At 45.9% G+C, this 27237-nt stretch overlaps 3 protein-coding genes and 1 long non-coding RNA gene across 7 annotated transcripts in view; 1 reads left to right on the top strand and 3 right to left on the bottom strand.

Moving 5' to 3' along the window:
* Positions 1-888: 888 nt before the first annotated feature.
* Positions 889-2202, bottom strand: c4h9orf116 (chromosome 4 C9orf116 homolog). The gene is made up of 3 exons (XM_036526002.1): positions 2013-2202; positions 1382-1460; positions 889-1288 (listed from the first exon to the last, which is right to left on the bottom strand). Exons 1-3 carry the CDS (start codon positions 2171-2173, stop codon positions 1076-1078), a joined length of 453 nt encoding a protein of 150 aa, XP_036381895.1. The 5' UTR covers positions 2174-2202; the 3' UTR covers positions 889-1075.
* A 1866-nt stretch (positions 2203-4068) lies between these two features.
* On the top strand, positions 4069-12389 carry LOC118775988 (1-acyl-sn-glycerol-3-phosphate acyltransferase alpha-like). The gene is made up of 6 exons (XM_036526001.1): positions 4069-4524; positions 8252-8385; positions 10353-10528; positions 11177-11272; positions 11384-11456; positions 11913-12389. The coding sequence occupies exons 1-6, from the start codon at positions 4352-4354 to the stop codon at positions 12068-12070; spliced, it is 810 nt and encodes a 269-aa protein (XP_036381894.1). The 5' UTR covers positions 4069-4351; the 3' UTR covers positions 12071-12389.
* Positions 12390-12417: 28 nt separating this feature from the next.
* LOC118775990 lies at positions 12418-17376 on the bottom strand. 3 transcript variants are annotated; one of them, XR_005004905.1, is made up of 5 exons: positions 17191-17376; positions 13896-13941; positions 13461-13639; positions 13293-13358; positions 12418-12756 (listed from the first exon to the last, which is right to left on the bottom strand). It is a non-coding gene; the product is annotated as an uncharacterized LOC118775990 (long non-coding RNA). The 3 variants fall into 3 exon arrangements; XR_005004903.1 differs by lacking the exon at positions 13896-13941 and having other exon boundaries at positions 12566-12756; positions 17191-17375; XR_005004904.1 differs by lacking the exons at positions 12418-12756; positions 13896-13941 and having other exon boundaries at positions 12763-13358; positions 17191-17375.
* Positions 17377-20855: 3479 nt separating this feature from the next.
* Positions 20856-27237, bottom strand: part of LOC118775984 (formin-binding protein 1-like) — a 38449-nt gene continuing 32067 nt past the window's right edge. The window contains exons 12-17 of one of the 2 annotated variants that reach the window (XR_005004902.1): positions 25996-26105; positions 25665-25797; positions 24876-24997; positions 24326-24462; positions 22156-22872; positions 20856-21688 (exon numbers count right to left, since the gene is read on the bottom strand). Coding sequence is in view for 1 of the 2 variants with exons in the window: in XM_036525994.1 (XP_036381887.1) it covers positions 21681-21688; positions 22714-22872; positions 24326-24462; positions 24876-24997; positions 25665-25797; positions 25996-26105 (669 nt within the window). In the remaining variant the exon portion in view is untranslated. The remainder of the gene's footprint in view (positions 21689-22155; positions 22873-24325; positions 24463-24875; positions 24998-25664; positions 25798-25995; positions 26106-27237) is intronic. The other variant, XM_036525994.1, reaches the window with a different exon arrangement.

Below are 27237 nucleotides of genomic sequence, written 5' to 3'. Positions count from 1 at the left end.
TATCGATATCGCCGCGTTTCAAGTTCGCCGCCACGGTTTTTCTCTCATCCTCTTCCGGTCAGCAGCTCACCTGTACAGGCTCACCTGGAAGGGAGGCGGACACTAGCTGAATGATGACGTCAGCAGCGAGTGCCAAATCAAAGAAGAAAATGCCCGTGTAAAAAAGGAAAAAGAGAACATGCCTGTGTGTGTGAGACCCCATCCTGACACTGAAATCATCATCCTAAAAATTCCCATTTCCATGCTGTGTCAGCATCCATTTCTCAGCAGAATTTGCAGAGCATAGTGTCAATATGGAGGCACGTTCAAGGCACAGGCCCCCTGCTGACTTCCAGTAATAAGCAGCAGGTTCATTAACACCTTCAGAGAAAAGAGTGCACCTTCAGGCAAGAGAGAGCACCATCAGAGAGGAGAGAGGAGCAGCTTCGTGCCCCTCTTTCAGGGAGCTCCTCACAGCAGAGAGGACTGGGGCATTGTCTCAAATCAAGACTAATGACTCCAGGTCAAATACAACACTTTTCATTACATGCGCTGTTTTAAAGGCCAGCGTTTCTCAAACCGCTCCTGGAGGCCCACAGGTGTGCTCAGCTAATCAAAAGTGCCACTGATGACTTCAGTCAGGTAGGTAGAGCAAGGATAGACAGAAGATATGCAGGACAGTGGGCCGCCAGGAGTAGGGTTGAGAAACACTGTTATATAGGCTACTTTTCCTGTTCAAACGTTTGGGTTTGTTCATGTTGATTAGTTAACACAAACCATCTTCCACCAGGAAATCCAAAACTACACAGCCCACTTTTAGTTCTGATTTGACTTTTTATTTTAAGAAATGAAGAATAGTCCATTAAAAGTGAAAATAACCCTCATAAAGGAGCTTGCTGGTGTGTGGATACGCTGGGCAGGAGGGGGTGTATTTCATATATTCAAATAGTGTTTATATTTGCCAAAGACCACACATTGACTTCATTCCACCCCATATTTACGCAAAGTTTTTTTTTCTATTATAAAGGTCATTTTGTCAGCACAGATCCCGTAGAAGCGTGAGTGAATAGAGAAAACGGAAACGTTGTTTTTACTTCTATCGTTTCAGTTCATCGGCAGTGTTGCCAGTTTGGACGTTTCGGTTCCGGCCGTATGTTTGGTGATATCGGATTCTGTGCTGGGACTCGATTTTGGCGCTGAGCGTGGTGACCCTGCCCGTGTCGATGTAGGTGTTGAGGCGGTGGTCTCTGTACATTCCGCTCTTCAGGAGATGCTCGGTGAACCTGCGGCTGTCCCCGTGAAACGCCGTCTGTGGAGCAGACAGGTTCCGGCAGTCAGCCCCTCTCAGAGCACTCAGCGTATTTCAGATGAAACAGTGCTAGTATGCAGCATGCAAACTCACAGGCATCTCGTGGACTGTCGGTTTCTTTCCTCCATACGTTTGGTTGGTTGTCCGATATAATGGATGGATGACTTTTTTGCTGAAATGTATAAATTGTTTCTTATGAAATTGTATTGTATATTTTTATAATCTACCCTGCAATATAAAACTAATCAAAAAGACACTCGATTCAGTGTTTCCTTCAACAGTGTTGTGACATAGGCTAAGAGAAAACTATACACCAAGGGTACGAGCCTTCCTGATTATTTACTAAGACGCATGCCAACGGAAGAAACATCTGATGAGTAATATTACTGTTAACAACATGGTAGCTAGCTACCTCGGTAGCTGTAACTTCTTTGTCGAATGTTGCTGGTTTTCTATGAGGAAGGCAAACTCTTAGTTTGCACTGCCCTGAAAGGCTCACACACTGGTGTCTGGCAAGCCCGATCAATTTAAAGCCACACGAATACCACGAGTATGCCTACTAGCGAGACAGTTTTTATTATTATGACAAGAACAGCACTGTATTTACTTTATTATTATTATTATTGTTATTATTATTATTAGACTATATCTAGCTAACTGTTTCCTTATTGCACAAGTCCATTCCATACGAATGTTGTCGCAACGTTTCGAAGAGAAATCGCACCTGTACCCCTGAATGCGATCAGGGTTGTTGAAGCGTTCGGGCAGATTTTTCTCCACTCTGTACACATCGCTGGTTTTCACTGGTGCGTCGCGGTCTGCCATTGAAGGTGGGTTTTCCTGAGCGGTGTTCATATTATCCGAGGCTGGGAGATCGAGCTCCATGTGTTTGAAAAGCAGCCGCTTGGTTGCTACAAACACTGCTGTAACCAAGTGACGTCATAAAATAAACCTCACGACGCAATTTCGCGGCTTGAGTGCAAATGCGCTCATCAGGCAGAATAGGGCCAGGCTGCACTGTGCCATCTGAGCATCGCAGTATGAGACAGCAGATAAAACTTCTCTTCACTTCAGCTGAAATGTGGAAACATGGCGCACTAAACACTATGTGGTAGGCTACTCCCAGCCTCTGCTGGTAAGAGGGAAGACGTGTTACGCAGCCGAATCTGCTCTGAAAAAGACATTGCGTTGCATGCATTACATTTTTTTATTTGCCCGGCAGATGCCCTAATACAGCTAATATTTATTTATTTGGGCATTTTATGATATAATTCGTTTCAAGAACCTTTAAGTGTATACTAGCAATACCACCTTATACTACTGTGAAGGCAAATGACAGTTAGCCTGCCTCCGAGGGCTTTTTTTCCACTGTAAAAGTGCAGACAGAACCAGCTCCTGCTACCATCAGCCTGGATGTCAGAGGACCGGAGAGCCCAGACGTCTGTAGCAGTGTGACCACACCCCGCACACTTGCAAGAACGTAGTCAGAGAATACCGTGCAAACGTTTAGCAACTTCAGTGATTTAAAATACTGTCAAAAGATATGCCTATGTCTTATTGCGTAGTTCAAGGTCGTTATTATATGGCCAAATTAGAGTATGAATCTCAAGCAAAGTTTTGCTAAACATATGTTAGTTACTAAAGCCTACACATATTTGTAATATAAAAACACTAAAACGTTTTGTTCGTCGCTGTTCGTGTTCGTCATTCAGATGTTTGAGAATATTTTTATATTTATATATTTACCCCAAAATAAACATTTTGTTCTATAGTTCGTTCTCTGAAAATGAAACAAGAACTGAAGAGAATTGCAGTTCATAACTAGAATTCGCAGAAGTTCTAGTTATGAACCTTAATGTTGGAATGATACATCTGTGAAAGCATTTCTAAAAGCTTCCCCAAAGAAATTGGACTTTGTTCGTTTAAACTTGTGCTTCGCATTTATGTAGCAGCTAACCGACTGTACCTTCGGCATATTTTAACTGCAGATACCGTACAACTTCCAATAATAACCGAGTCTCCAATAAACGCAGGTCTCTTAATCGCCGGTATGCGCGACCCTTTCAGTGAAATAAACGCCGGGGAAAATTATATTTATTTTTCGTGACTATAAGACGAAAGAGCAGTGGGTTAAAATGGTTACAGTAGCCCTATTTATTTATTTATTTATTTATTTATTTATTTATTTATTTATGTGGCTAAAAACGAAATAACACAAATAAATATTTTTTTACATTAGGCTAAATGAGGTTGTTTTAGAGATTTCAATTTGCCTTATGCGTGTTCATCTATTCACGACTTTGATTAAACATAAACGAACAAAAAAAGCTTTCTTTCGGATCATGGTAGCCTAAATTCACAGTGATACTGCTATTCTTACAGATTGTGCTCTCTCATCATCATGCAATGACAATATTTAACTTACTTGATTAGTGATTCCTGTTTGAGTTGCTACCAAAGAGCGCTGTATAATGTTTGTGAAGTATAGGCTACTTGGGAAAAAGAACGGTGGACTTTCTCGGTCAGTTCAGCTACCAATATAGCCGAAGCCTGAGGGCTTTAGATGTCTCTTATTATCGCCGAGTCTCCAATAAACGCCGGTAAAGTTAAGTAATTACAGCAAATGAACGCCTCGGCGTTTATTGGAAGTTTTACGGTATTTGATTGAGTAACGTCGCGCAAGAGAGGCGCAAAGTCCAAGCTTTATTCCGGGTTGTATGTTAGGATACTTCTCGATATTAGGAGGGACATTTAGAAACCAAACCCATTTGAGCCGAAAAAGAACGAGCGGCGTCGTGCATTTCACTTCCCTCTTTCCACTGCATGTATGGATATTAAGCTGGAAGGACACAGACTCTCAAGTGCCAGATTTTGGAACCCACGGAATAGCAAAACACGTAAACGCTTTTAATCCATTACCTGAAACAAATACCAGTTTGATCAGCTGTTTCCAACATAACAAACGAATGCTGAATTGTGCAACATAAAAGTTGTTCAGGTGTTTTCATATACCGGGAAGTTGTAGTGCAGGTAGCCTAACCTCACTGGAACAGAACTATCGCGATGGATGCGCTCTGGCTGCTGCCGTCCCTGATCGTGGTGCTTCTGTGGTCCAGCAGCACGTTTGTGTTTTATTTTAAAACCTGTTTCTACGCCGCCTGGATGATGACTTTAGCTGTCATTGCAATCCCAATATGTATCATGAGAAGCGGAGGCAGGAGCATTGAAAACATGAGGTAAGTCTATCAAACTGTTCGCCAGTTAGCAAGCCAGCTTTGCAGAAAAGCAACAGCCACCTTACGAGGCAAATCGGATCATTAGCTGTCTTATCTACCCAGCCATCTTCCATTATTTCTGTTACTCTGCGACCGTAGTGTACTGTGAAATATCACGGTTCTGAAGAAAAAAAAAAAAAAAAAAACAGCCACCGCCACCCGCAGCTCGGTTTCCAGGCTGGTTTTCGCACCCCTCGCAGTGATGCGACAGGAGACGGCCAGATGCGCCAACCTGCGAATCGTTAAACACGAATACCGTACTTCTTCATTATAGTAAGATATGTAGCTCAAAACCTATGGATATTAATACCAAAAATAAGCAAATTTGTGTGATTTGGAGGGCAACGTCACTTTTCCACTTTTCCACATCGCCCCAGATGTAGTATTTTACGATAACGCTGAATGTATAAGAACTGAATCTGTAAACAAAATCTAAATAAAGCTGAGATCTGAAAAAGATCATACAACTTTTAAACTACTTGTCAGTACTTTTAACGTGGATGCAGTGTTTATTAACTTGAGCTACGAGTAATAAAATTCTTGTAGTTAATATTTTGAAAAAAAAGAAGAAATTCAGTCCTAGCGTAAACCTGAATATAAGGTTTTGTTAGGTTCTTCGGTAGCTGCCGAAACTTTCACAAGACAGACTACATTAATGTATTGAACGAAACGCCAGAACAAATATTTATTTATTTAGATTACACAGAAAATTATAAGTTCTAGATGTCTACATTTATCATTACATTTATCAGTTCTAGTGTGCGACCCTCCTCATTGATTCTGTTAGCTCTGGCTGTGATTAGCTGACAGGATCATCATTGATTATTTATTATCTTTTATTTATTTGGCAGACGTCCTTCTGTATGAAGGGTGTATCCTTTGTCAAAGGCAGCTTTGTAGTAGTCTGTCATTCTCCTTTTTCTTGAATGGTGGGTATTTGTAACCAGCATGAATGTGCTGCAGTAGCTCTTTGTAGTGTGGGTAGTGAATGAGGATGTCGGTGGAGTTCAGGGTCTTAATTGTTGAGGTGGGGAATGAATCCAAGCCTCCCACTTCTTATTGCTCCATGAAAGTCGAAATAAACAGTATTTAATGTGTTTAGTACTTTCTTCATGCTTCCTGCTCTGCTTCCCCAAGCCGTTGGACACCAGGCTTGGCTCCTGGCTCTCCCTGCTCCTGCAGCTCTGAGGGGAAAGGAGGGCAGCCCTCTGGCCACACAGCTGGCAGCTATTTGTCACACTACAAGTCCCACAGTGCACCTCAGTGAGTTGAATGCTGATTGGAGGACAGCAGCTTGCAGGCCCCTCACTGGCCACTTGAGGTTACTGTAGTGGTGAGACAGGAGACCCTGGCCAGCACACTCAAACAAGGCTTCACCCTGGAGCTGAGCTGCGGCACTTAGCCTGCAGGGACCAAGCACCTTCACTGGTTCACTCACTCAGGAGCCCCAATGTACAATGCTTCATGAATATTCAAAACCTCTAAAACGTGTCAGTGTGTCCATGCATATGATACCAAGACTGTGTTAGGATGGGGTCACAACACATCATGTGTACACACTGTTCTATATTTTCTTCTTTGAGTTGGCACTTGCTGTCAATGTCCCCCTGCAGCTAGTGGCAGCCTTCCTTCCAGGGAAACCTGTGAAGGTGAACTGCTGACTGCAAGAAGAGGAGGTCCGAGCCTGTGGTGGTGAATTTGAATGGAAGAGTGATGCTGGTGGCTGTTGTGTTGGTGAAAGATCAGGAGTGTGCAAATTGCTCTTCTGGTGGTGAGACCAGATCACATTTGCGGGGCTGCAATGATCAAGGCTTCTTCATTTATGGTGTTTGTTTTTTCCAGTATGATGGTAGATGGTGTGTTTGGGACCATAGCACAGCATTGTTTTGTGCTGTGTGCTTTCACTGGGACACTAATCTGCATTCTGCAGTCCCTTGTCTGGTCCCTGAAGCTGGGAACTGAAACTGGGAACTGAAGCTGGGAACTGAAGCTGGGAACTGAAGCTGGGAACTTGAAGCTGAGAACTTGAAGCTGAGAACTTGAAGCTGAGAACTTGAAGCTGAGAACTGAAGCTGAGAACTTGAAGCTGGGAACTTGAAGCTGAGAACTTGAAGCTGGGAACTTGAAGCTGAGAACTGAAGTTGAGAACTGAAGCTGGGAACTTGAAGCTGAGAACTGAAGCTGGGAACTGAAGCTGAGAACTGAAGCTGAGACCTTGAAGCTGAGAACTGAAGCTGGGAACTGAAGCTGAGACCTTGAAGCTGAAAACTGAAGCTGGGAACTTGAAGTTGAGAACTGAAGCTGGGAACTTGAAGCTGAGAACTGAAGCTGGGAACTGAAGCTGAGAACTGAAGCTGAGACCTTGAAGCTGGGAACTGAAGCTGAGAACTGAAGCTGAGACCTTGAAGCTGAGAACTGAAGCTGAGACCTTGAAGCTGAGAACTGAAGCTGGGAACTGAAGCTGAGACCTTGAAGCTGAAAACTGAAGCTGGGAACTTGAAGCTGGGAACTTGAAGCTGAGAACTTGAAGCTGAGAACTTGAAGCTGAGAACTGAAGCTGAGAACTTGAAGCTGGGAACTTGAAGCTGAGAACCTGAAGCTGGGAACTGAAGCTGGGAACTGGACTATAGCCTCTTTGTTTGTAAACAGAAATAAAGTGAATGCGCTGGCTGGAGAGGAGATCATTAGTCAGTGAGTTCACCTTGGCTATCTTGGTTTGGAGGTCTGCCTCGTGCCACTTTTGGGTTTGTTGTGTTTTTCTACACTCATACAGCACACACAGGCTTTCCTGGCTATTTCCCTTTCCAGCCTTTAAAATGGAATGCTTTTGAGCCAGGAGTAGCTGGTTTGTAACGATTGTGTCTGCACCGAGACTGAGGAGTCTCAGAGTCTCTTAAAAGGCTTTGACCAGTAGGCATGTCCTAAGGGTGCAATGCACAGTGTAATTCTTTAATCTTAAAATTGGGTGATGTGTCAGTCCTGACTGCCATAGCTCACTTTCACTGAGTTCCTTCATTTGTGAAGTGTAGGCATTATAACTGTGTCAGGCCTCCCTCGCTGGGGGGCTGAAATGTCTCTGTGTTGATAATGCTGCAGCCTGAGTGAAGCCCACCCAGCAGAGGCCTTATCAGGCTTACTGTACACTCACTGCTGTTCTGAGCTGATGCCAGGGCCACATATGACTGCATGAAGTGATGTAAGATAAAGTCTGTGTAGATAAAGTGGATACTGTAGCAAAGGGCTTCTGTGGGGTAAACCGGGGGCACAGGTGAAGCCACTCATTTACAGCTGACAGTGCAAGAGTGTGTGTGGAGCTCAAAGGTCTTTTGACTCAGCAGGGCTTCTACTCCAAAGAAGCAAGCACACACACACACAAGCCCACACCTACACACACACATTCACACACACGCACACGTACACACACACGTGTGCATGCAAATGCTCTGACAGACAGACACACACACATACATGCACACACATACACACATAATCACACAATCATGCATGCACACAAACTGATGCCCATGTATTTTTTCATGATTGTATTATTAAAATGCCAGTTAAGATGATGATCCATCAGTTAACCTATAGTCAGAAAGAGAAAGAAAGTTGTTTAATCACACACATTCATTCTGATAATGTAACGCAAGGGGTTCAGGAGAGTTAGAAAGCCTGTTTGTGACGACAGGGTGATCCACTTCCTGCTTCAGCATGTGAAGTACTTCCTGGGTCTGCGCTACGAAGTGAGCGGCTGGGACAACCTGCAGGAGGAGGGATCGTATGTCATCATTTCCAACCACCAGAGCTCCCTAGATGTCCTAGGTATGCACCCCACAGCACACTGAGGTCACACACCCAGTCACACCTCACTCAGTACCACAGCACTACACCTCACTCAGTACCACACAGCACCGCACCTCACTCAGTACCACACAGCACCGCACCTCACTCAGTACCACACAGCACCGCACCTCACTCAGTACTATAGCACTGCACTTCACTCAGGACCACAGCACTGCTTCTCACTCAGTACCACACAGCACCGCACCTCACTCAGTACCACACAGCACCGCACCTCACTCAGTACCACACAGCACCGCACCTCACTCAGTACCACAGCACTGCACTTCACTCAGGACCACAGCACTGCTTCTCACTCAGTACCACACAGCACCGCACCTCACTCAGTACCACAGCACCGCACCGCACCTCACTCAGTACCACACAGCACCGCACCTCACTCAGTACTACAGCACTGCACCTCACTCAGTACCGCAGCACTGCACCTCACTCAGGACCACAGCACTGCACCTCACTCAGTACCACAGCACTGCACCTCACTCAGTACCACAGCACTGCACCTCTTCATTAATGGAGTATCTGTCATATTTGAACTCTGAGAGAGAGAGAGCTGGAGGGAGGGAGTGGCAGCCGGGTCTGGCTCTGAGAGGCACCTGGCGCTGGTCCAGGCTGTGTGCGGGTCCAAAGAGCTGTGCTGACGCTAGTGTGAGCCACTCACCTGATGGGAGTCCAGGGTTCAGAGAGACCAGCAGCCCCCCCCCAGTGCCCAGAACTGGAGAGAGGTATCATCGTGGACATGTACTGCACAACAAATTCCCAAGATAATGTGTCAGTATAAACAGTGCATATGCAGGGGTTTATGTGCTAGTTTGTGAGCTGTGCAGCCATGTACACCCTCATGTGGTTGTGACTTCTTGTGTTTGATTTGTGATGGTGGTGTCTGCAGCCCTGTGGTAACTGGTCCTGGTAAAACTCTGATGTCATTGGTCCTTTGAGAGCTAATGTGCCACAACTCGCAAAAGTCATAATCATCAGATTATGTAATAAATCATTGTAACATATTTTCTCTAATAAAAGTGGGCAGTGTAATTAATTGCTGGATAATGTGATGAAAACAGCCAATATAATTAATCTGTAAAATTACACATGAACTTTTGCCATGTTTATTTTGTGATTCTATGTGATTCATATTGATTTTGTGTTCTATTTTGCAAGAGAATTTCAGAGGCCAAAATTGTTTTTGCTGAAATAATGTTTTCTCTGTTTTGCAACAATATTATTTGTTTAGGGACATGTTGGAACAGAAGGACCAGACGACGCCAAATTTTGTGTAAAATTTGTTCAGAAACCCATTGAGGCCCCTCACTGTGACTAATTTAATACTGAAATAAACAGTAATATTAATGTTGGAGGAGGTCATTGTCAACTTTTGATTTAAAGAGAGAAAAAGGTGACTTTTAAGAGAAAATGTCTCTTAAAACATGAATAAATCATGTTAAATAAAGCATGAATAATTGATTCATGTAAACCAAAATGAATAGCAAAACAGCCTTGTTTGTTTTTTTTTTTCCCACAAGTCTCTCAGCTGCCTTTTCCTGGAGTGTGGGCATAATTTCTCAGTTTTTCCTAGCTGGCCTGGGCTTTCTGGATCCTGATTGTAAAATGTGCTGTAAATAATACGATCTGAGAGAGGTTGAGATACACATTTACATCATAGGTTTTATCTTGTGGCATGTTACATTATCAGTCAAAATGATGAAATTATCCATCAGAAAAGGATTGTTCAACACATAATCTAATAAAATAAGATTATCAGTAGAAAGGTACTGCATCAGAGTATGTCCCATTGTGTGTGTCCTTGAACAAGTTGCAGTTTGTGGGGAGTAGTCCACATGTACCTCTTTAATGAAAGAATAGGATTAAGCCATCCCAAATACAGGATTTGCAGAAGATCTTTAATAAGTAGCTGAGCTCTCTCTGCCCCGCAGGTCAGATGGAGGTTCTCCCTGACCGCTGCACCTCAGTGGCTAAGAGGGAGCTGCTGTACGCGGGCACTGTGGGCGTGGCCACCTGGCTGGCCGGAGTCTTCTTCATCAACCGCAGGAAGACTGACGACGCCAAGAGTGTGATGGCTGAGGCTGCCAGGACCATGCAGAGGGAGGAGGTGAGCAGGAGAAACTTGCAGTTTTCCAGTGGGGTCCCCTCTCTCACTGACTGATACAGCGGTCCCCCTCTCACTGACCGATACGGGGTCCCCTCTCTCACTGACTGATACAGGGCCCCACCCTCTCACTGACCGATACAGGATCCCCTCTCTCTCTGACCGATACGGGGTCCCCTCTCTCACTGACTGATACAGGAGTCCCCTCTCTCACTGACTGATACAGGGGTCCCCCTCTCACTGACTGATACAGGGGTCCCCTCTCTCTCTGACCGATACGAGGTCCCTTCTCTCTCTGACCGATACGGGGTCCCCTCTCTCTCACTGACCGATATGGGGGTCCCCTCTCTCTCTGACCGATACGGGGTCCCCTCTCTCTCACTGACCGATACGGGGGTCCCCTCTCTCTCTGACCGATACGGGGTCCCCTCTCTCTCTGACCGATACGGGGTCCCCTCTCTCTCTGACCGATACGGGGGTCCCCTCTCTCTCTGACCGATACAGGGTCCCCTCTCTCTCTGACTGATATAGGGCCCCCCCTCTCTCACTGGTACCAGCAGGAGCATCTAAAAAAACAGCTTATCATCACTTTCAAATGAATTGTGGTCTATTCTCTCTACTGGGGGACACCTCTGGGTGTCCTGTTTTTAGATCCGTTTGTGGATTTTCCCTGAAGGCACCCGGAACCATACAGGCGATCTGCTGCCATTTAAGAAGGGTGCATTCCACCTGGCAGTGCAGGCCCAGGTGAGCCAGGACACCTCCACGAGAGGACAGCCACAGTTTCCTAATCTCCTGCAGACAGGCTGTGGGAGTGACCTCTGACCTACGACCCTTGTTTTTCCTCTCCTCTCCTAGGTACCCATCATTCCAATAGTGTTCTCTTCCTACAGTAGCTTCTACATCCCCAAAGCAAAGCAGTTTAAATCAGGTAAGCCCCCCCTCCTAGCCCCAGTCCGTCACTGTGGCGTTATGACATCATAGCAGTTTAAATCAGGTAAGCCCCCCCTCCTAGCCCCAGTCCGTCACTGTGGCGTTATGACATCATAGCAGTTTAAATCAGGTAAGCCCCCCCTCCTAGCCCCAGTCCGTCACTGTGGGGTTATGACATCATCAGGTTCCTGTGACATCATCAGCCTCAGGTGAAATTGACAGGTTCAGATTCTCAACGTTGAAGCTCCAGTTGAGCCTGATCCAGGGGACCTGAACTCCCTGCAGTGTTGGAAAATGCAGGAATGTTGGGAATTTATGAGTTGTGAGTTTTATGAGTTGTTAAAGTGCAGATATGTGTGCAATTAGTAATGCCTGAAACCTTCCGGCCGTAGAAGCTGAATTCCATGTCCTCCACCTTGGGTGAACTGTAACCATCCCTGCGTTTCCTCACCAGGTACCATCAAACTGAAGATCCTCCCAAAGATACAGACGAAGGGCATGACATCAAACGATGTGTCAGCGCTGGCCCAGAAATGCTATGACATCATGCACTCTGTGTTCCTGGAGATCTCTGGAGCAGCCAATCACAGCAATGGGCCATTGAGTGATTGAGGTGTATCCATCAGCCAAACCAGACAGAATTCCTTACCTGGGACCCACTTTGGCCCACTTTGGTCTGCATTGGCCTGCATTGGCCAGGATCAGCCCAGTTAAGCTGTGTTAGACCTGATGGTGACCTTTAAGAGGTCACATCCTGGCTGTGGGGTGCTCTTTTCCTTCTTTTACTGAAGGTCTTTTGTGTCCATATGGCTTGGAGCCAGGCACTGTAGCTGCATGTGTATGGTGGTGTTATGACTCATCAGTGTTATTAAATTATGAATGCAAGTATGAGAACAGCAATCAGAACATATTTGTCTGAGATTTATCTCCGCTCACATTTCTCAACAATTCTGTGTGTGCCTGGACATGAGCTACACAACACATGAAATTATAACAAAATTCAAGTCATAAAATTGCTGTTATGTTTAACATAGAAAACCCAGCATTTGAAGCAGTTTCATCCATTTAATCATTCTCCACTCCAACCGGTTTGGTAAAAGGGGATATTATTCTGCTAACAGAACACGTGAGAATAAACATAACAAAATACATGATATATATCAATAAATCAATAAATTATGCTCATAAGGGGAAACTTCGTTGCTGAGTAGCCCTGTGGTATGAAATATTATCCTTTAAGATTTTCCAGCTGACTGAACTGGGATCAGCACTTCTTGTTTGTTTCCATCCTGGAAAACCTGGATGACAAATGCAAAAGAGCACAATTTATCAGGAAAAACACAAGAGACTCTATTCTATCTGACTGTAATTTAACTCAGATTATATATATGTAATTTAACTCAGATTATATGTATGCAATTTAACTCAGATTATATGTATGCAATTTAACTCAGATTGTATGTACTTGAGGACGTCACCACCCTCTCAGCAGTGTGTTTCAAACAAAGCGTAAAGATATACAGCTTTATGTACCATAATATTTATAGCTCATTTAAATAGAGAGACAGCATGTTGGCTTCTCAGATTTGAAGCTGTTAAAACTGGAGACAATCCAATAAAGTATAACTGATCTGAAGTCAGTCATTTCCTGTATGTGAGTGTCCAGTCTGATAAGAGCAGGTTACAGGTACACAGGTGAATATTCATGAGAAATTAATGTTCAATGTGAGAATTACAGGAAGTGATAGAGTGGGACACGTGGAGAGAGGCAGCAGCAGCCGGGGTGACAGACTCTGGCAGAATCACCCAGCATGCTGAGGGGAGGGGGGCCTACCAGCGCAGACACAGCACAGCCTCAGGGGTTCTCAGGGTAGGCGAGCTCTCACAGATCCACAGGCTGCTGCAGAGTCAGAGAGAGAGTAATGCACAGAAATACATGAATAAAGATTATAAATGTGGGCATTTACAGAAGGAGAGAAAAAAAGAAGACAGGAATACACACATGTTGTCAGGATGTTCTTTGAGAATGGCAATCTGGGTAAATCAGAGAGGCCACGTCCTAAGGTGCTGACAGGCCACACCCTAACATGGGGAGAAGCCACACCCTCATCCAGTGAGAGAGAAGCCACGCCCTAAGTGAGGAAGAAGACTGCATGGAGGAGTTTGGACTGCCTGCACCCCCTGCAGAGAGAGAGAGTGGAATAAAGAGACACAAGAGAGGGACACAAATGTAAATTGTGGATGTTTCTTCATCACTATTGCTAATTACCAAAGTAACTTTAAATATCATTTCTGTGTAATGATTTGTCAATACAAATACTGAATTTGTTGTGCCGATAAAGCAAAGAAAACTGAACCAGGAGAGAAAGAAAGACAGAGAGGGAGAGATTCAGGTCAGAAACAGCCCGACAGGAACGGGAAGCAGAGCTGCTGTCACCTGCTCGACCTGCTGCCTCTCCATCGTGCACTTCCTGCTTCTCCACCTTCAATACAACGCACATCACACCATCATCCCTGTCCTACACTGTCAATCAAATGTCATTTTTGCAGAATTACTGTGACGCAGTGTCACAGATCTGACAGCAGGAGGAGCTGTTGAGTTTAAGCTTGGGTTTACTCCAGTGGTTCATTCTGCTGCACAGGATACCACCACTGAAGGATAAAATACAAACAAGCCTGTCAGAAAACAGCCCCTCACACGTATCCAGCATGTTAGGTCTGCAGCAGATACTGCTGGCTGCCTGATTCTTTAGGACCATGAGGCAGAGCGGCGTCTGTGGTTCTGATCGGGTGCTGCAGGTGTCTGCCGGATGAGCTGCGGGTCCCTCGCTGACTCCTCCGGTCACAGCGCATTATTACTCACGGTACGAGTTTGAGACAGGCCTAGCGCGTACCAAAAGTAATAATGCACCGTGAGCCCGGCGCTGCTCCTGTCCTCTTCTCTCCGGCAGGGGGAGCTGTGGCACTGACCGTCACTGAGAATTTCAGCTCTGTATCCATAGCACGCTAGCGACAGGTACAAGGAGTCCAGTAGATGGTGCCTGCTAAGAGTGTTGTGATGTTGTGTTTGCAGTTTCAGAGCCCAGAAGATGAATGCATTTGTCCCCTCATCAGACATTTCCAAAACATGAATGGACTTCAACACCAGTGTAGTTCTTAAACCCAGTGTGTGGGTATATCTGTAATTAGTGACACGCATTTTCAAGTCATGCGTGGGTGAAAATGTAGCATTTGGTTTGATACTTTCAGTCATGGAACATAAGCACACAACAAAAACAATGAATCGGTTATACTAGAGCCAGGTTGACAGTTTATAGCCTAGAGCATCTCTACGATTTACTTGATGTTCTGCTTATCTAGAATTAATTTGTCTTTATGCGTTTACAGTTGGAGAATAAAACTGCACTGTGGGGCCTCCTGTGGCCTTCCTGTGTAGAGTGCGTGTTTTGTCCATAATTCGCGAGATAGCCAAATATATCTTTTCACGAAAACTTAAGTTACAGCAAAAATACAACCGGTTAGCAAAGAATGATATTTAAAACACTCTTAAATACCACACACCGAGTTCTGAATTGATGGATGTAATGACGAATGAAATAAAGTGTGATAATGTAATTCATTTAGACATCAGCTTCAAGTAGTAGCTTGTGTGCTTCCTTTGTGAATGTTAGGGTAGCAGGTGGAGGTAGCGGAGTGCTCAGGTTTAGGGTTGGGGTTAGAGTTAGGGTGAAACTCTGTATAGTTTGCGCTGTTGCTTGTACAGCTGGGGGCAAATTTCCTTTAATGCAACCGGTGGCCACGCTGGGCATCAGCGTGGGTCGCGACAGGAGAGGATCTCTCTTTGCGGGGTTGCGGAACTCTTTCCCGTACGTTGCATTTTTTTTCATTCATATCATTCACAGTAGCCTTTGGTAGTTTATTTTCACTCTCATCACTGTTGTGCATTGTTTTTTGGCTTGGTTAGTTTTCGAGTGCAGGTTAATTGCTAGCCTAATTAGTCTTTAAATTAGTTAATAAATTGGTTAACAAAGCAGGGAATTAATTGGGTGTGCCTGCGCCGAAGCGCCAGCCTCGTCGGACAAAGACAAGGGGGTCTGTCTACGGGAATCCATCATGATGAGGCTAATGAGAGACACTGCAGTGTCACAACGTTGTCACATAGTGTTAAATATTTGCATCTAATTCCTTCCTTTATATGATCGAGCTTTGCTTCAGTGTGTGTATCGGAATGGTACAGTCCTTTTTTGGGCATGTTGTGTTGCACTTGTGCGCTGGACCAGGTACCCACTTGAAGGCCTTGTTTTTAGCTCTGGCGTTTTTCGTGCGTGGACGGTGGTATCCTTGTTCGTGTGACATTTCCTGTCGTTTTGCTGGATGCACTTTGTGCTATACTTTTGGAGTCGCTCTGGGTAACAGTGTCTGCTACGTAACACAATGTATATGTAAACCAGCCCTTCGGAATAAATCTTATCTGGAATAGCTCTAGAAGTGTCACCTCAAAATTAAAACCGCCTCTGAAATATATGTCCTCTGCCGTGTGGGGCTGTATTCTGTCTTAAGTGTGTAGTTTTACAACTTTGGAGTTTTTATTCTAACAGCTTCTACAGACCCTTCCGAGGCATCTCAAGGCCTCGTGACCACCCCCGTGTTACGTCACTAACATGATTCCACCTGAAGTTGCGCGAAAGTGAGGCCCCTGCGGGATTTCGGGTGGAGTGGAAAGTGTTTGAAGTGTAAAGCAGGTGTTGTTGTGCTCCCGTTTACAGCGCAAACGGGAAGAAATGGGCGCGTGACCATTTAAAGCTACGAGCAGTAATATGGTGATTTGTACCTTTAAATAATTCACAAACTGTTATATCTACGCCACAGGCGCTGTCTGCCATTGAAAATAGTAAAGTTATCAATCAGGTATGGAGCGCATAAGCGCCTTCGAGTTATATGCCTATATCCTTTCGATCCAATCAGGAAAGCTGCCAACTTCGGCGCTTTGCTCGGCGCCCTCCCAGGCTTTCAGGAAGTCTATCAGGGCGTGTTCCAGGCGGCACTGCATACTTCACTCTTATCTCTTTGGCGGCAATGTTGCCTTAAAGGGGAGCAAAACAGGCCTGTTTCTGATGGACATTTTGTTGAAACTGCTAGAAACGCCTTCACTCTCCTCTGTTCGGTAAGGACAGGCGGGACAGACACTTTTACAGGATCTGTAGCCCACGGTTTTGCGCTCCCTGATTTCTGCGGTATCGCGCCTGCCCCCTAAACGAGCTGGCGTTCCGCGCCTCTTACAAATCGCAAACGGGGGAACACGAAGTCAAACGCATCAACTGTCACCAAAAGCCAGTATGACAGAAATTAAAACCAACATACACCGTAATAAATTACATAAACTGCAATAGGCCATAGATTGGTCTCAGTTCAACGTAATAACAGCTATTTGCACGTTTTGGGTTTTTTTTTTTTTTTTTTTTTTTTGCACTCCAGTCAAAATGAAACAAAATCCTGTTGAGATGAACATAAATGTGCTAAACAGTGAAGTTTCCCTGGTTTCCATAATTCATAACAATGAAGCAGAAATATCATGTTGAACATGGTATGTCATGCACAATATGCGCTTTTTTCTTATATTGTATGGTTATTTCCGATAATAACTGTGAGAAATGGGAAATCAAACATTTACATGCGTATTTATGATGTATTATAATTCAGGGTTCAAATTTTACGAAGAGAAATGAGCATACCTCCATATTCCCTGCCTGTGAGACGGAGTGTTCATAAAAAGAGGTCCATAGTTTTTCTCCCTTTTTAGCTAATTCCAAAGTTTTCATTAGATTGCAGCCCACGGTCAATTTTGCGATGGTCCAGTGAACCCGTTAGAGACATGAAATGGCTTTGGACGTCTATGAGTTGCTTTTTATGCTAGCTTTCCTGTGGATGTCAGGACTTGGACGGACAATTCCAAACCGGAATTCCTGTGTGTGTTTCTAACTGATAAAAGCGTTTTCAGCACAAACACTCTCCATCCTGCTCAAACCGCTTAATGAATCAGATTTTCAGCATATCCTACGCGTGTGCGACCCGCACACAGCTGCTACTATTTTAAGCGACTATCGCGGAGTCCTGACGAGAAACCGCTAACACTTCTACAGTTGTTTGGATAGAAATGTTTCTTTCTTTTCAACATGTTCAGACCCTCATTACATATTTTCGCCCACAAAATGTTTTTTGGTTGGAAGATTGTCCAGTTAAGTGCACAATATATTCAGCAACTTGTATAGACAGGAGAGATCAAAATGATGACATCATTCAGGAATATTTCCACACGGATGAAACAGGCGACCCAGTGCCAAGAATTTTCGAAACTGCAACACGTAGGCTATCAAAATGTTGGAGATTGTCCTTTAATGTTGTGAATATTGCCTTTTCCCACGATAAAACGCAAAACCATCTAATCAAGCCGCTCAAAAGGGAATCGGTGTCTTTTAAGGAAGTGTGATCAGTGAACTGTGTGGATATTTTTTCAAAAAATAAAACTCCTGTTCACTGTTAGAAAACAGTTATGCTGGTGGTATAAAACTGCGGTATTTTTCTCTACATGAGACTACAGACGTATACACGCTAACAGTTTGAACACCAGGCACAAGATAAAATGTTTGCTGCTGACCCCGTGGCAGGATACTATGTGTTGTTGCTAAAGCAGTGTAGTTTCGACTCTGTGGCAGTGCTGAGGAAGACTGCTTTAGACTCTGTGTTGCTGCTTCTCTGCTAGACACAGGAATGACCCTCATTCCAGCCTCTCACCTCCTGTTTCCCGTCCTAATGAATCCCAGTGCACACAGTGTTCCTATAAAAGTGAGCCTTGCATGTGCACATATTATATCATTACAATACTATTACTTCAAACTCAGAAACAATCAGGATGCTGCACATGAGAAGATGAGCTTTGAGAGTGCTCAGCCTCCCTTCAGAATTTGGTTTTGTGGTTCAGCTCAGCCCTTGGGGGCATTATTTGTAAAGACAGCTAAGATTAGAGGTCAGAGTTCACCCCAGTATGATGGTGTGTGAAGAGGAAAACATTGCATTGTGTTTCATGTTGATAGTATAGTCGTCTTCAGGATCCACACTCCCGTGGAAGCAGTCACTCTGCTGGTGGTAAGACTGCAGTCTGAGGTCACCAGGTTTACTTTTAGAAAAGGAGTCTTTTCTTTCTTTGAAATCAAAGCTGGACCAGTCCAGTTTCAGTTATAGTGCACTCTTGCTGATTTGTCCTGAATTAAGCGTGAAGGAGAATATCCTGTTCAACAGGAAGCAGGAAGTGTCTGCTGGAGTGAGATACATGTACTGCGTTCCTCAGAACAATAAAAATCTCACCCAGAGGAAGCGGACCTGCGTCACAAAGGAGCTGGCAGACTGAGGAAAAGGCAGTGCTGCTGACCCCGTGGAGGCACGTGTGCGGCTGTTCACTGCATTCCACAGCAGGCCAAGGCAGTTTCTCATTTTAGAACAAAGCTGTGGTCATGGCTCAGAGTGATGGTCGCATCACAGCTCTGGGAGGGAGGTGGGATTCCTGCTGTAAGCATCGCTGAGTCTGTGTGGCTGCACCAAAGCAGAACAGCGTGTCTGAGGGAGAATTTATTTTTGTTTAACTCAAGCCATGAAAGCTCTCTCCCCAAAAACTTCTCTTTTTAAGCATGTTATCTGAGAAAACACATGGAAGGGGCTCTATGGCACTTTTCACATGAAGGTGTGCTCATTTTCTAAAGGCATTCTGCTCCTTTCAGTGAGGAACAAAGGATGCCAGGATGGGATGCCAGGTGTGCCATACTCTCCTGAACAGGGGGGATTAGGAGCTGTAATCTGATGCAATCACTCTGATCTTTCTGCTGAAAATCAGATGAGAAGGTCAGTTGATACAATTCTCCAGGTGAACAAGCATGTAAGCAGCTCTTCCTGGAGGAGGATGAGGAAAGAGGGAAGAGAGAGAGGAAGATTTAGAGGCAGGAGAGGAGAGAGGTGTTGCAATGGCTCTGCTTTCTGGTGCTGTAAATTGCATTTCCAGAAGGTTCCTTCCCCAAAGACGTGCCTGTATTCTCCTTTCAGACGGGGCTGGGTTTTGCACTGGGCCTCTCACAGCACTGGCATGTGACCTGTGCTCCCGGCACGGCACTGTCACTCCTGTTACCGTCCCTGCTTACGGGCAGATCTTGGCACTGAAACAGCACAGACAGCAGTAAAGGCACCACACACAGCTCTTCCCCAGTGCAGTGCAGTTTAATTGGCACAGTAAACACTATGTTATGCAGTCAGTGCAAAAAACACGAGAACATTCGACTCATTTTACAAAACAAAATCACATTTAGCAAAGCAAAAAATGTCATCTAATCAGTGAAATTACAGCTAAAACTTTAAAAACTTTTTTGGATGGATTTTCTTTATTTATACATTTACATATATTTCCAAGTTCTTCTGTACATGTGAACCAAGAGAAGGATCAGTGTCAGACCCCAGATGATTGGCCAAGGTTGGAGAGGGTGGATGGGGTTTATTCTCAGGACACTGGATTAGTGGGAGGAGTTCTTTGAAATTTGTCACTCTGCATAATCAGTAGCCTTGCCAATCAGAGGACGAGGGGTGTGGCTGTGGGCTCTGGGAGTATGTCTGCAGATTGGCTGAAAGCTGTCCTTCAGTCGCCATTGAGTGCAGGGACATTATTCCTAGTGCTCTAGCACACAGATTAATTCTGCTGATTAATTAGTACTGTCTGGACTCTGAGGAAGCCACAGAGGCCTACTGACATTGACAGAAGCCTTCAAATTTACAAGGATTTCTGCTGATCCCAGATCAGTTACCAGACTTCAACAAATGGACACACATTCAGACACGGTAGTCGCGTACAGAACAGCAGATGAGGTCAGCTTTATACATTGCTCTTTGTTGTGTAAATCCACAGATCCGAATCTCAAATTTCTGATTTGTACCTCTTACAGTGGTTAGATGAAGACAGGCAAAAGGTTTACTTCAATTATACAGAAAGGAAAAAAGCAATCTGCCCAAAACAAGAAAAAGACAAAACATAACAGTGCAATGAGTTCTTTTCTGTGTGCCTATTTCTCTTTGTGCATAAAATAAAACTAAATCTACACTGCAATCACACAGACCCAGACCACACTAACACCGCACCACTGAGCAAAGCACCTTTAGGCTGCAGCCCACACAAACTCCTCACACAGATGAAGTAACCAAGACTGGAGCGCACACACACACACGCACACACACACACACACACACACACACACACACACACACACACACACACACACACGCACACACACACACACACACACACACACACACACACGCGCGCGCACACGCACACACACACACACACACACACAAATGCACACACTGCAAAGCACATTCTCATATTTGCATATTTAATATCAGGAAATAATGCAATGAGAACTGCTGTGATGTGAGTGTGGAAACTCCAGGTCACACAGTAACACATGCAAGGGCATGCAAGAGACACAATCAAAATGAAACTAAAGGACTTCAAATCAAACCACAGGCAGCAAACAAGCCAGATAAGAAGGCAGCAGCTGAACTGAAATGGCAGGCCACGCCCATCAGAACCTTCTGTGATTGGCTGAAGCAGTGTCAGGGGAGGGGAGGTTTGGTCAGACACACATCACTATAGCTACAGCCTAGGGCATGGGCAGAGAAAAGACTGTCACAGCTACAGGTGGATGGAGTCAGAGGCAAGGGAGTGGTCATGTGACCTGCTCCAACAGGAAGCAAGAGAGACGTCCTTCCTGTGAGACTCACAGCACAGAGAAGCCTGTGGCATGAAGCTGCTCTGACACCACGCTGCACTCTGATCCCTGCTCCGGTCCCGCCTCTGACCACAGGGGGCTGCGCCGGGGTCAGTGCCAGAGCGGTCAGTGAGCAGTCAGTGAGTGGTCAGAGTGTGGTCAGTCAGCAGTCGATGAGCGGTCAGTGAGCGGTTGGTTAGCAGTCAGTGATCTGTCAGTGCAGTATGGGCAAGCAGAAAAGCTTTTCAGAAAGCTTTTTGAGGAAAAATGAGCTAACGTGATGGTTGCTGAATAAGTTTGCGTGTAAGTTGATGCAGATGCGAGTGCAGACAGGGAGGCTCCATCTCTGCCCTCTCTGCCTAACGCTCTAACAGGAGGCCATCTGTCACCCCTCCCCTTCCTGCACCAGCCCCACACTTTTAGGAATCTGCAATAAAAATAAAATAAAAAATACAAACAAACAAAAGAGGTTAGAGAGGATGCAGAAAAAGAGAAAACAGAAGAAGAAACTCGTAGATGGAGAAAATCTGTCACATTTTCCCAGGGTTTGCACTTCTGATCTGGCTTGAACTCTGCAGTTCTGAGCTGGAGAAGTGTCGGTGTTAGGAGTTCGTTTACCCTACACCCCCGGTGTGCGTCACACACACCCCACAGCACGCTTACTGCAGGACCCCCACTAGCATGTATCCAGGATTTCCAGATGTTTCTGCCAGGTTCCCCCATGCTTGTCAAACGTCACTCAAACTCATGCAGGAAGTGTGTTTTCTATGGCAGACCACTGGGCCAAAGGCAGACTGCATTGGAAGACCGCACACTCCCAGGTCATGCATGCGGGCGTGGCTGACAGCATGCGGTGAGCACACAGCTCATGCGTCTGACTGCATGCGCACTTACAGAGCTCTCACTGCTCTCGCCCACAGGGAAATTTAGCCTTAAACACTCCTGGGGTTGACTGAGTTCATTTTGGTCCATTTTGGAACTGAATTACAGCTAACATGCTGAAATGGAAAAATGAAAGTAGGTATTATGTACTGGTGTAATACTGACACTGTTCGTGACAGTAAAGCATTCAGCATGCAGTGCTCTGGGACACGCGTGTGGCCTGGAGGCTGGGGACAGCAGAACTGTCCCTGTCAGAGCGACGGGAACAGTGACCCACAGTGAGCTACGCAGCGATCACACCCGTGCAGACCGGTGTGTCCCTGGACCAGGAAAGGTGTGCACAGGTATTTTAAGATGTCAACAGGTGCATACTGATGTGAAAAGGTGTTTTAAGATGTGTATGGTGGTGTGAAGGTTAGACACCCTCCTTCTGTCGGCTAAAAGGGGGAGATGCAGTCGAAGTCACAAGCTGTGGTACGCGCCCTTAACCTCCCCACCAATCCCACAATCCCCTGCAGCAAGCGCGGTGGCCCTGTGTCCTGCAGTGCAGTTATATATATGTGACAGCACCTTTGCCGTTGGTGTCTAGAAAGATCTCGATGTAGGACGTGGGAACGTAGCCCTCCTCCTCATCATTCCTGCGCACCCGAGTCCAGCCATCACCCTTATCCTCCTCAATCACATGCAGAATCTCCCCCTCCGCCACTGACATCGTACCCTCACTGTGACCTGGAGAGGGGAGAGGGGAGAGGGGAGAGGGGAGAGGGGCGGGGGCGGGGGGCGGGTGGGTGGAGGGCACATGCAGTCTGTCACTGATCACAGCTGTATGTCAGATGAGAAAGGGACATGACCCTCTGTCAGACTCCTGATGAGAAAACCAATGCTGAAAGACAGATAGCTTCCAACACACTTTCATCAAAATACCAATGTTACTACTTAGCTTTGTAGTCCCCTGCAAATCTCATTTAATATTTTATGTAACATAAAGATGGCGTTGTGTGAAACATTAGCTAGCCTATTAATATGAAAGAAACAGCCTAGTCTTCATGATGGCCAGAGTACGCATATTTAACATGTTTCATACAATCGCCTTTACTCCAGACGCTGTACCAGATTACCGTTGTGAATGTTTCTTACAGATAATGGCATAATGATCATTGTTTGTACCGTTGACGATGCAAGGGGCTGCGCTCACAACTCTCACACACAGCGGATACTAAATTCTAAACTGAATTAAGCATGCACTCGTCTCGGAGAAGTTCTCAACCGCTGATTTTTTTTTTATCCAGTTGTATTTAGCTTCAAATTTTATTTTTAGCTCTAAAAAAATTATCGAGGTCCGGACCTTGGTGACCTCATAGCTGGTTATGGGCATGGTAGCGGTGCAGCAGGGAAAAATAACCCCCGTGCTAGCTTTGCTTCTGAGCAGGACCTAAAGTCCTAAGCTAGCCGAAGTGCTAGCCAAAGCTCTGTTTGAAACTTTGCATTTGAAATTACCTAGGCTACCACTTCAGAAAAAAGCAACTCGCTCCCCTTCTGTAGCTAGTTAGATGCTGACGATAAGTACCGCGACCGCGATGTTTATTGACATCTGCACGCATGAACCCACTGAAAGAAAGGGATGCGAACAGAAAAAGGGCGTGTGTTGAGTGTGGGGGCGGGGCCATGGGTGACATTACTTTCTGATTTTGTTGAGTGAGTATCTCGGTGGCATCAGCTGGAAGGAACGCCAGGCTGCAGCGCACAAAAAATGAACTCTGAAAAAATGAATTTATTAATCGAAGGTGCCAGAACGCCCACTAAAACCCACTTTAACACCTGGTTGTGAGGGTGAGAGGGAGAGTGTGTGTGTGTGTGTGTGTGTGTGTGTGTGTGAGAGAAAGTGAGAGTTTGTGTGTCTGTGTGTGTGTGTGTGGGTGAGGGTGTGTGAGGGTGAGAGGGTGTGTGAGAGTGAGAGCGGGTTTCTGTTTGTGAGTGAGGGTGAGAGTGTGTGTGTGTGTGTGGGTGGGTGAGAGTGTGTGAGAGTGAGAGGGGATGTGTGTGTGAGGGTGAAAGGGTGTGTGTGTGTGAGGGTGAGAGGGTGTGTGAGAGTAAGAGGGTATGTGTGTATGAGGGTGAGAGGGTGTGTGTGTGAGGGAGTGGGTGTGGGTGAGAGGGTGTTTGAGGGTGAAAGGCGCGTTACCTTCGAAGGGGTACAGCGATTTGCAGGTTCCAATCGTGGGCAGCGGCTCCTCGTCTTCAAACTCGTCCTCTAGCTCTGAGTTTGGAGCTTTGAGCTGGGTCTCTGAACTCTGGTCCTCTGTGTAGCTGCCATCAGGGCTGCTCAAAGACGAACACAGCATAACTATAGCAACCGCAGCACGCAAACACAGGCTGCACAGTTACTCAGAGGAACACAGTGTAAATATAGCAACCGCAGCACACAAACACAGGCTGCACAGTTACTCAGAGGAACACAGTGTAAATATAGCAACCGCAGCACGCAAACACAGGCTGCACAGTTACTCAGAGGAACACAGTGTAAATATAGCAACCGCAGCACGCAAACACAGGCTGCACAGTTACTCAGAGGAACACAGTGTAAATATAGCAACCGCAGCACGCAAACACAGGCTGCACAGTTACTCAACAGCATTCGACAAAGAATGCGTCACAAAGCTGCCCAGGACCTCATGGGAAAAATTCCTGTTCAGGTACATCAGTGAGTAAAACATGGCACTGCCTGACTGTACCTCTCTCGGTCCTGTGTGCAGGTGCTGTTCACAGGTGTGTTATTCTGAGTCTCATACGTTCCGCTCTGTCTTCTAGGGGTATCGGTCTTCTGCATCCTGCCCTCCACCTCTGCCAGCCAGCCCTGCAGCGCGCACACACACACACACGCATGCACACACGCACACACACGCACACACACGCACACACACACACACGCACACACACACATGCACGCACGCAAACACGCACACACACGCATGCACACACGCACACACACGCACACACACGCACACACACACATGCACGCATGCAAACACGCACACACACGCATGCACACACGCACACACACGCACACACACGCACACACACACACACGCACACACACACATGCACACACGCGCACACACACGCACACACACACACACGCACACACACACATGCACGCACGCGCGCAAACACGCACACACACACACACACAGACACACGCACACACACGCACACACACGCACACACAGACACACGCACACACACGCACACACACACACACACGCATGCACACACGCATGCACACACGCACACACAGACACACGCACACACACGCACACACACACATGCACGCACGCACGCACGCACACACACACACACAGGTACACAGGAACACACACATTCCTGAGTTAGTTTACAGGAAGTATGTTTTGTATAGATGGCCATTCAATCAGTCTTCTGGGGCGATGCCTGTTCCTACAGGCCTATTCATACACAGCTAATGAAGCAGAGAATAGAACACAGCTGAAAACATCAAAAGGCACCTCAAACTTCTGCGCCTCGAGCCGCAGCCTCTCGATGTTCTGGCAGATCTCAGCCAATCGCGGGTCGATGCTGCTGGAGTCGCCCATCTGAGGGTTCTTTGTGTAAACATCTCGCATCTTCGTCAGAGCGTCCCTGAAGGTGAAACGGTCACAGTAAAACTCCACACTCCTCTGCCGACAGAAACACATTCACAAACGTCTCTGTGAGCACAGCTGTAACTTACAGCGACAGGTTTCTGTGAGTTAACTGTAATCTGCAGATGCGTGTCTCCATGAGTAAAGCAGTAATAATGTAAGAACGTTGTGTGAATATGTAACGCTGCTGCTGTACTTTTGGTCCAGCTCTTTCTGGATGTCCCGGCCGATGTCCTCCAGCCGCGCCTGCAGCTTCTTCCTCCGCTGCTCTGGAGGCAGGTGGCTGAAGTCCTCCGGGCCAGAACCCTGTCAGAGACACAGAACCCTGTCAGAGATGCAGAACCCTGTCAGAGACGTAGAACCCTGTCAGAGATGCAGAACCCTGTCAGAGACGCAGAACCCTGTCAGAGACGTAGAACCCTGTCAGAGACGTAGAACCCTGTCAGAGATGCAGAACCCTGTCAGAGATGCAGAACCCTGTCAGAGACGCAGAACCCTGTCAGAGACGCAGAACCCTGTCAGAGACGTAGAACCCTGTCAGAGATGCAGAACCCTGTCAGAGACGCAGAACCCTGTCAGAGACGTAGAACCCTGTCAGAGATGCAGAACCCTGTCAGAGACGCAGAACCCTGTCAGAGACGTAGAACCCTGTCAGGAGCTGGGAAACAGACACCTTAAGCTGCTGACATCAGAAACTCACCCACTCGCCATGATGACCAGGTGAGACCCCTGCCTTTCCCACTGCTCACAGCTGCACACATTGGAATGTAGCACAGCAACCCCGGTGAGAAACAGCACTGCTGTCTCATGCATCTCACACACTGTTCTTTTACCCAGCATGCACCTCCTGCAGATTACTGACAGCACGGACTATCAATATCCTCCATCTGAAATGTCACACTTTAAGATTTAAATTACTGCACATTACAAATAGACACAATAAAGATGCTTTAGGCATTCGTGTATTAATAGACACCACAAAGGAATGAATATAACTTATTTTCATTGTTTTTTGTTAATGATAAAGATCTTACGGAAATGCTGAGATTCCATTAAGACTTAGATATAAACTTGGTTTAGAATTATACTTGCAAAACATCAACCAAATCTCTGAAATAAATACTGGTCTGATGTAAATGCCAGTGTTTCAGTGTATCTGCCAACAGCGGGGGTTCTGAAGGAGAGATGAGCTGTTGCGAAGGGGGGGAGGTGTGATCTGAGGCGCCCCCTGGTGGACACAGCTACTATGACTTCATTCTTGTGAGCTGTGATGAGGTTCGGTCACACAGCCAAGCAAGGGAAATAAAACGTGTTTTTTTTGGTTTCAGTCTTATTTCTGCTGCTGAGAACAAAATGTGCTATTGCTCCTTTCCACTGTCCTCCTGTTTTTCCATCTGATGTTTCACTCTTTCCCCTGGCTTTGGAAATGCCAGCTGTA

This window comes from Megalops cyprinoides, chromosome 4 (genome assembly GCF_013368585.1).
Source record: "Megalops cyprinoides isolate fMegCyp1 chromosome 4, fMegCyp1.pri, whole genome shotgun sequence".
In the NCBI taxonomy this organism is placed as follows: domain Eukaryota; kingdom Metazoa; phylum Chordata; class Actinopteri; order Elopiformes; family Megalopidae; genus Megalops; species Megalops cyprinoides.
This window is presented reverse-complemented; position numbering and strand designations above follow the sequence as displayed.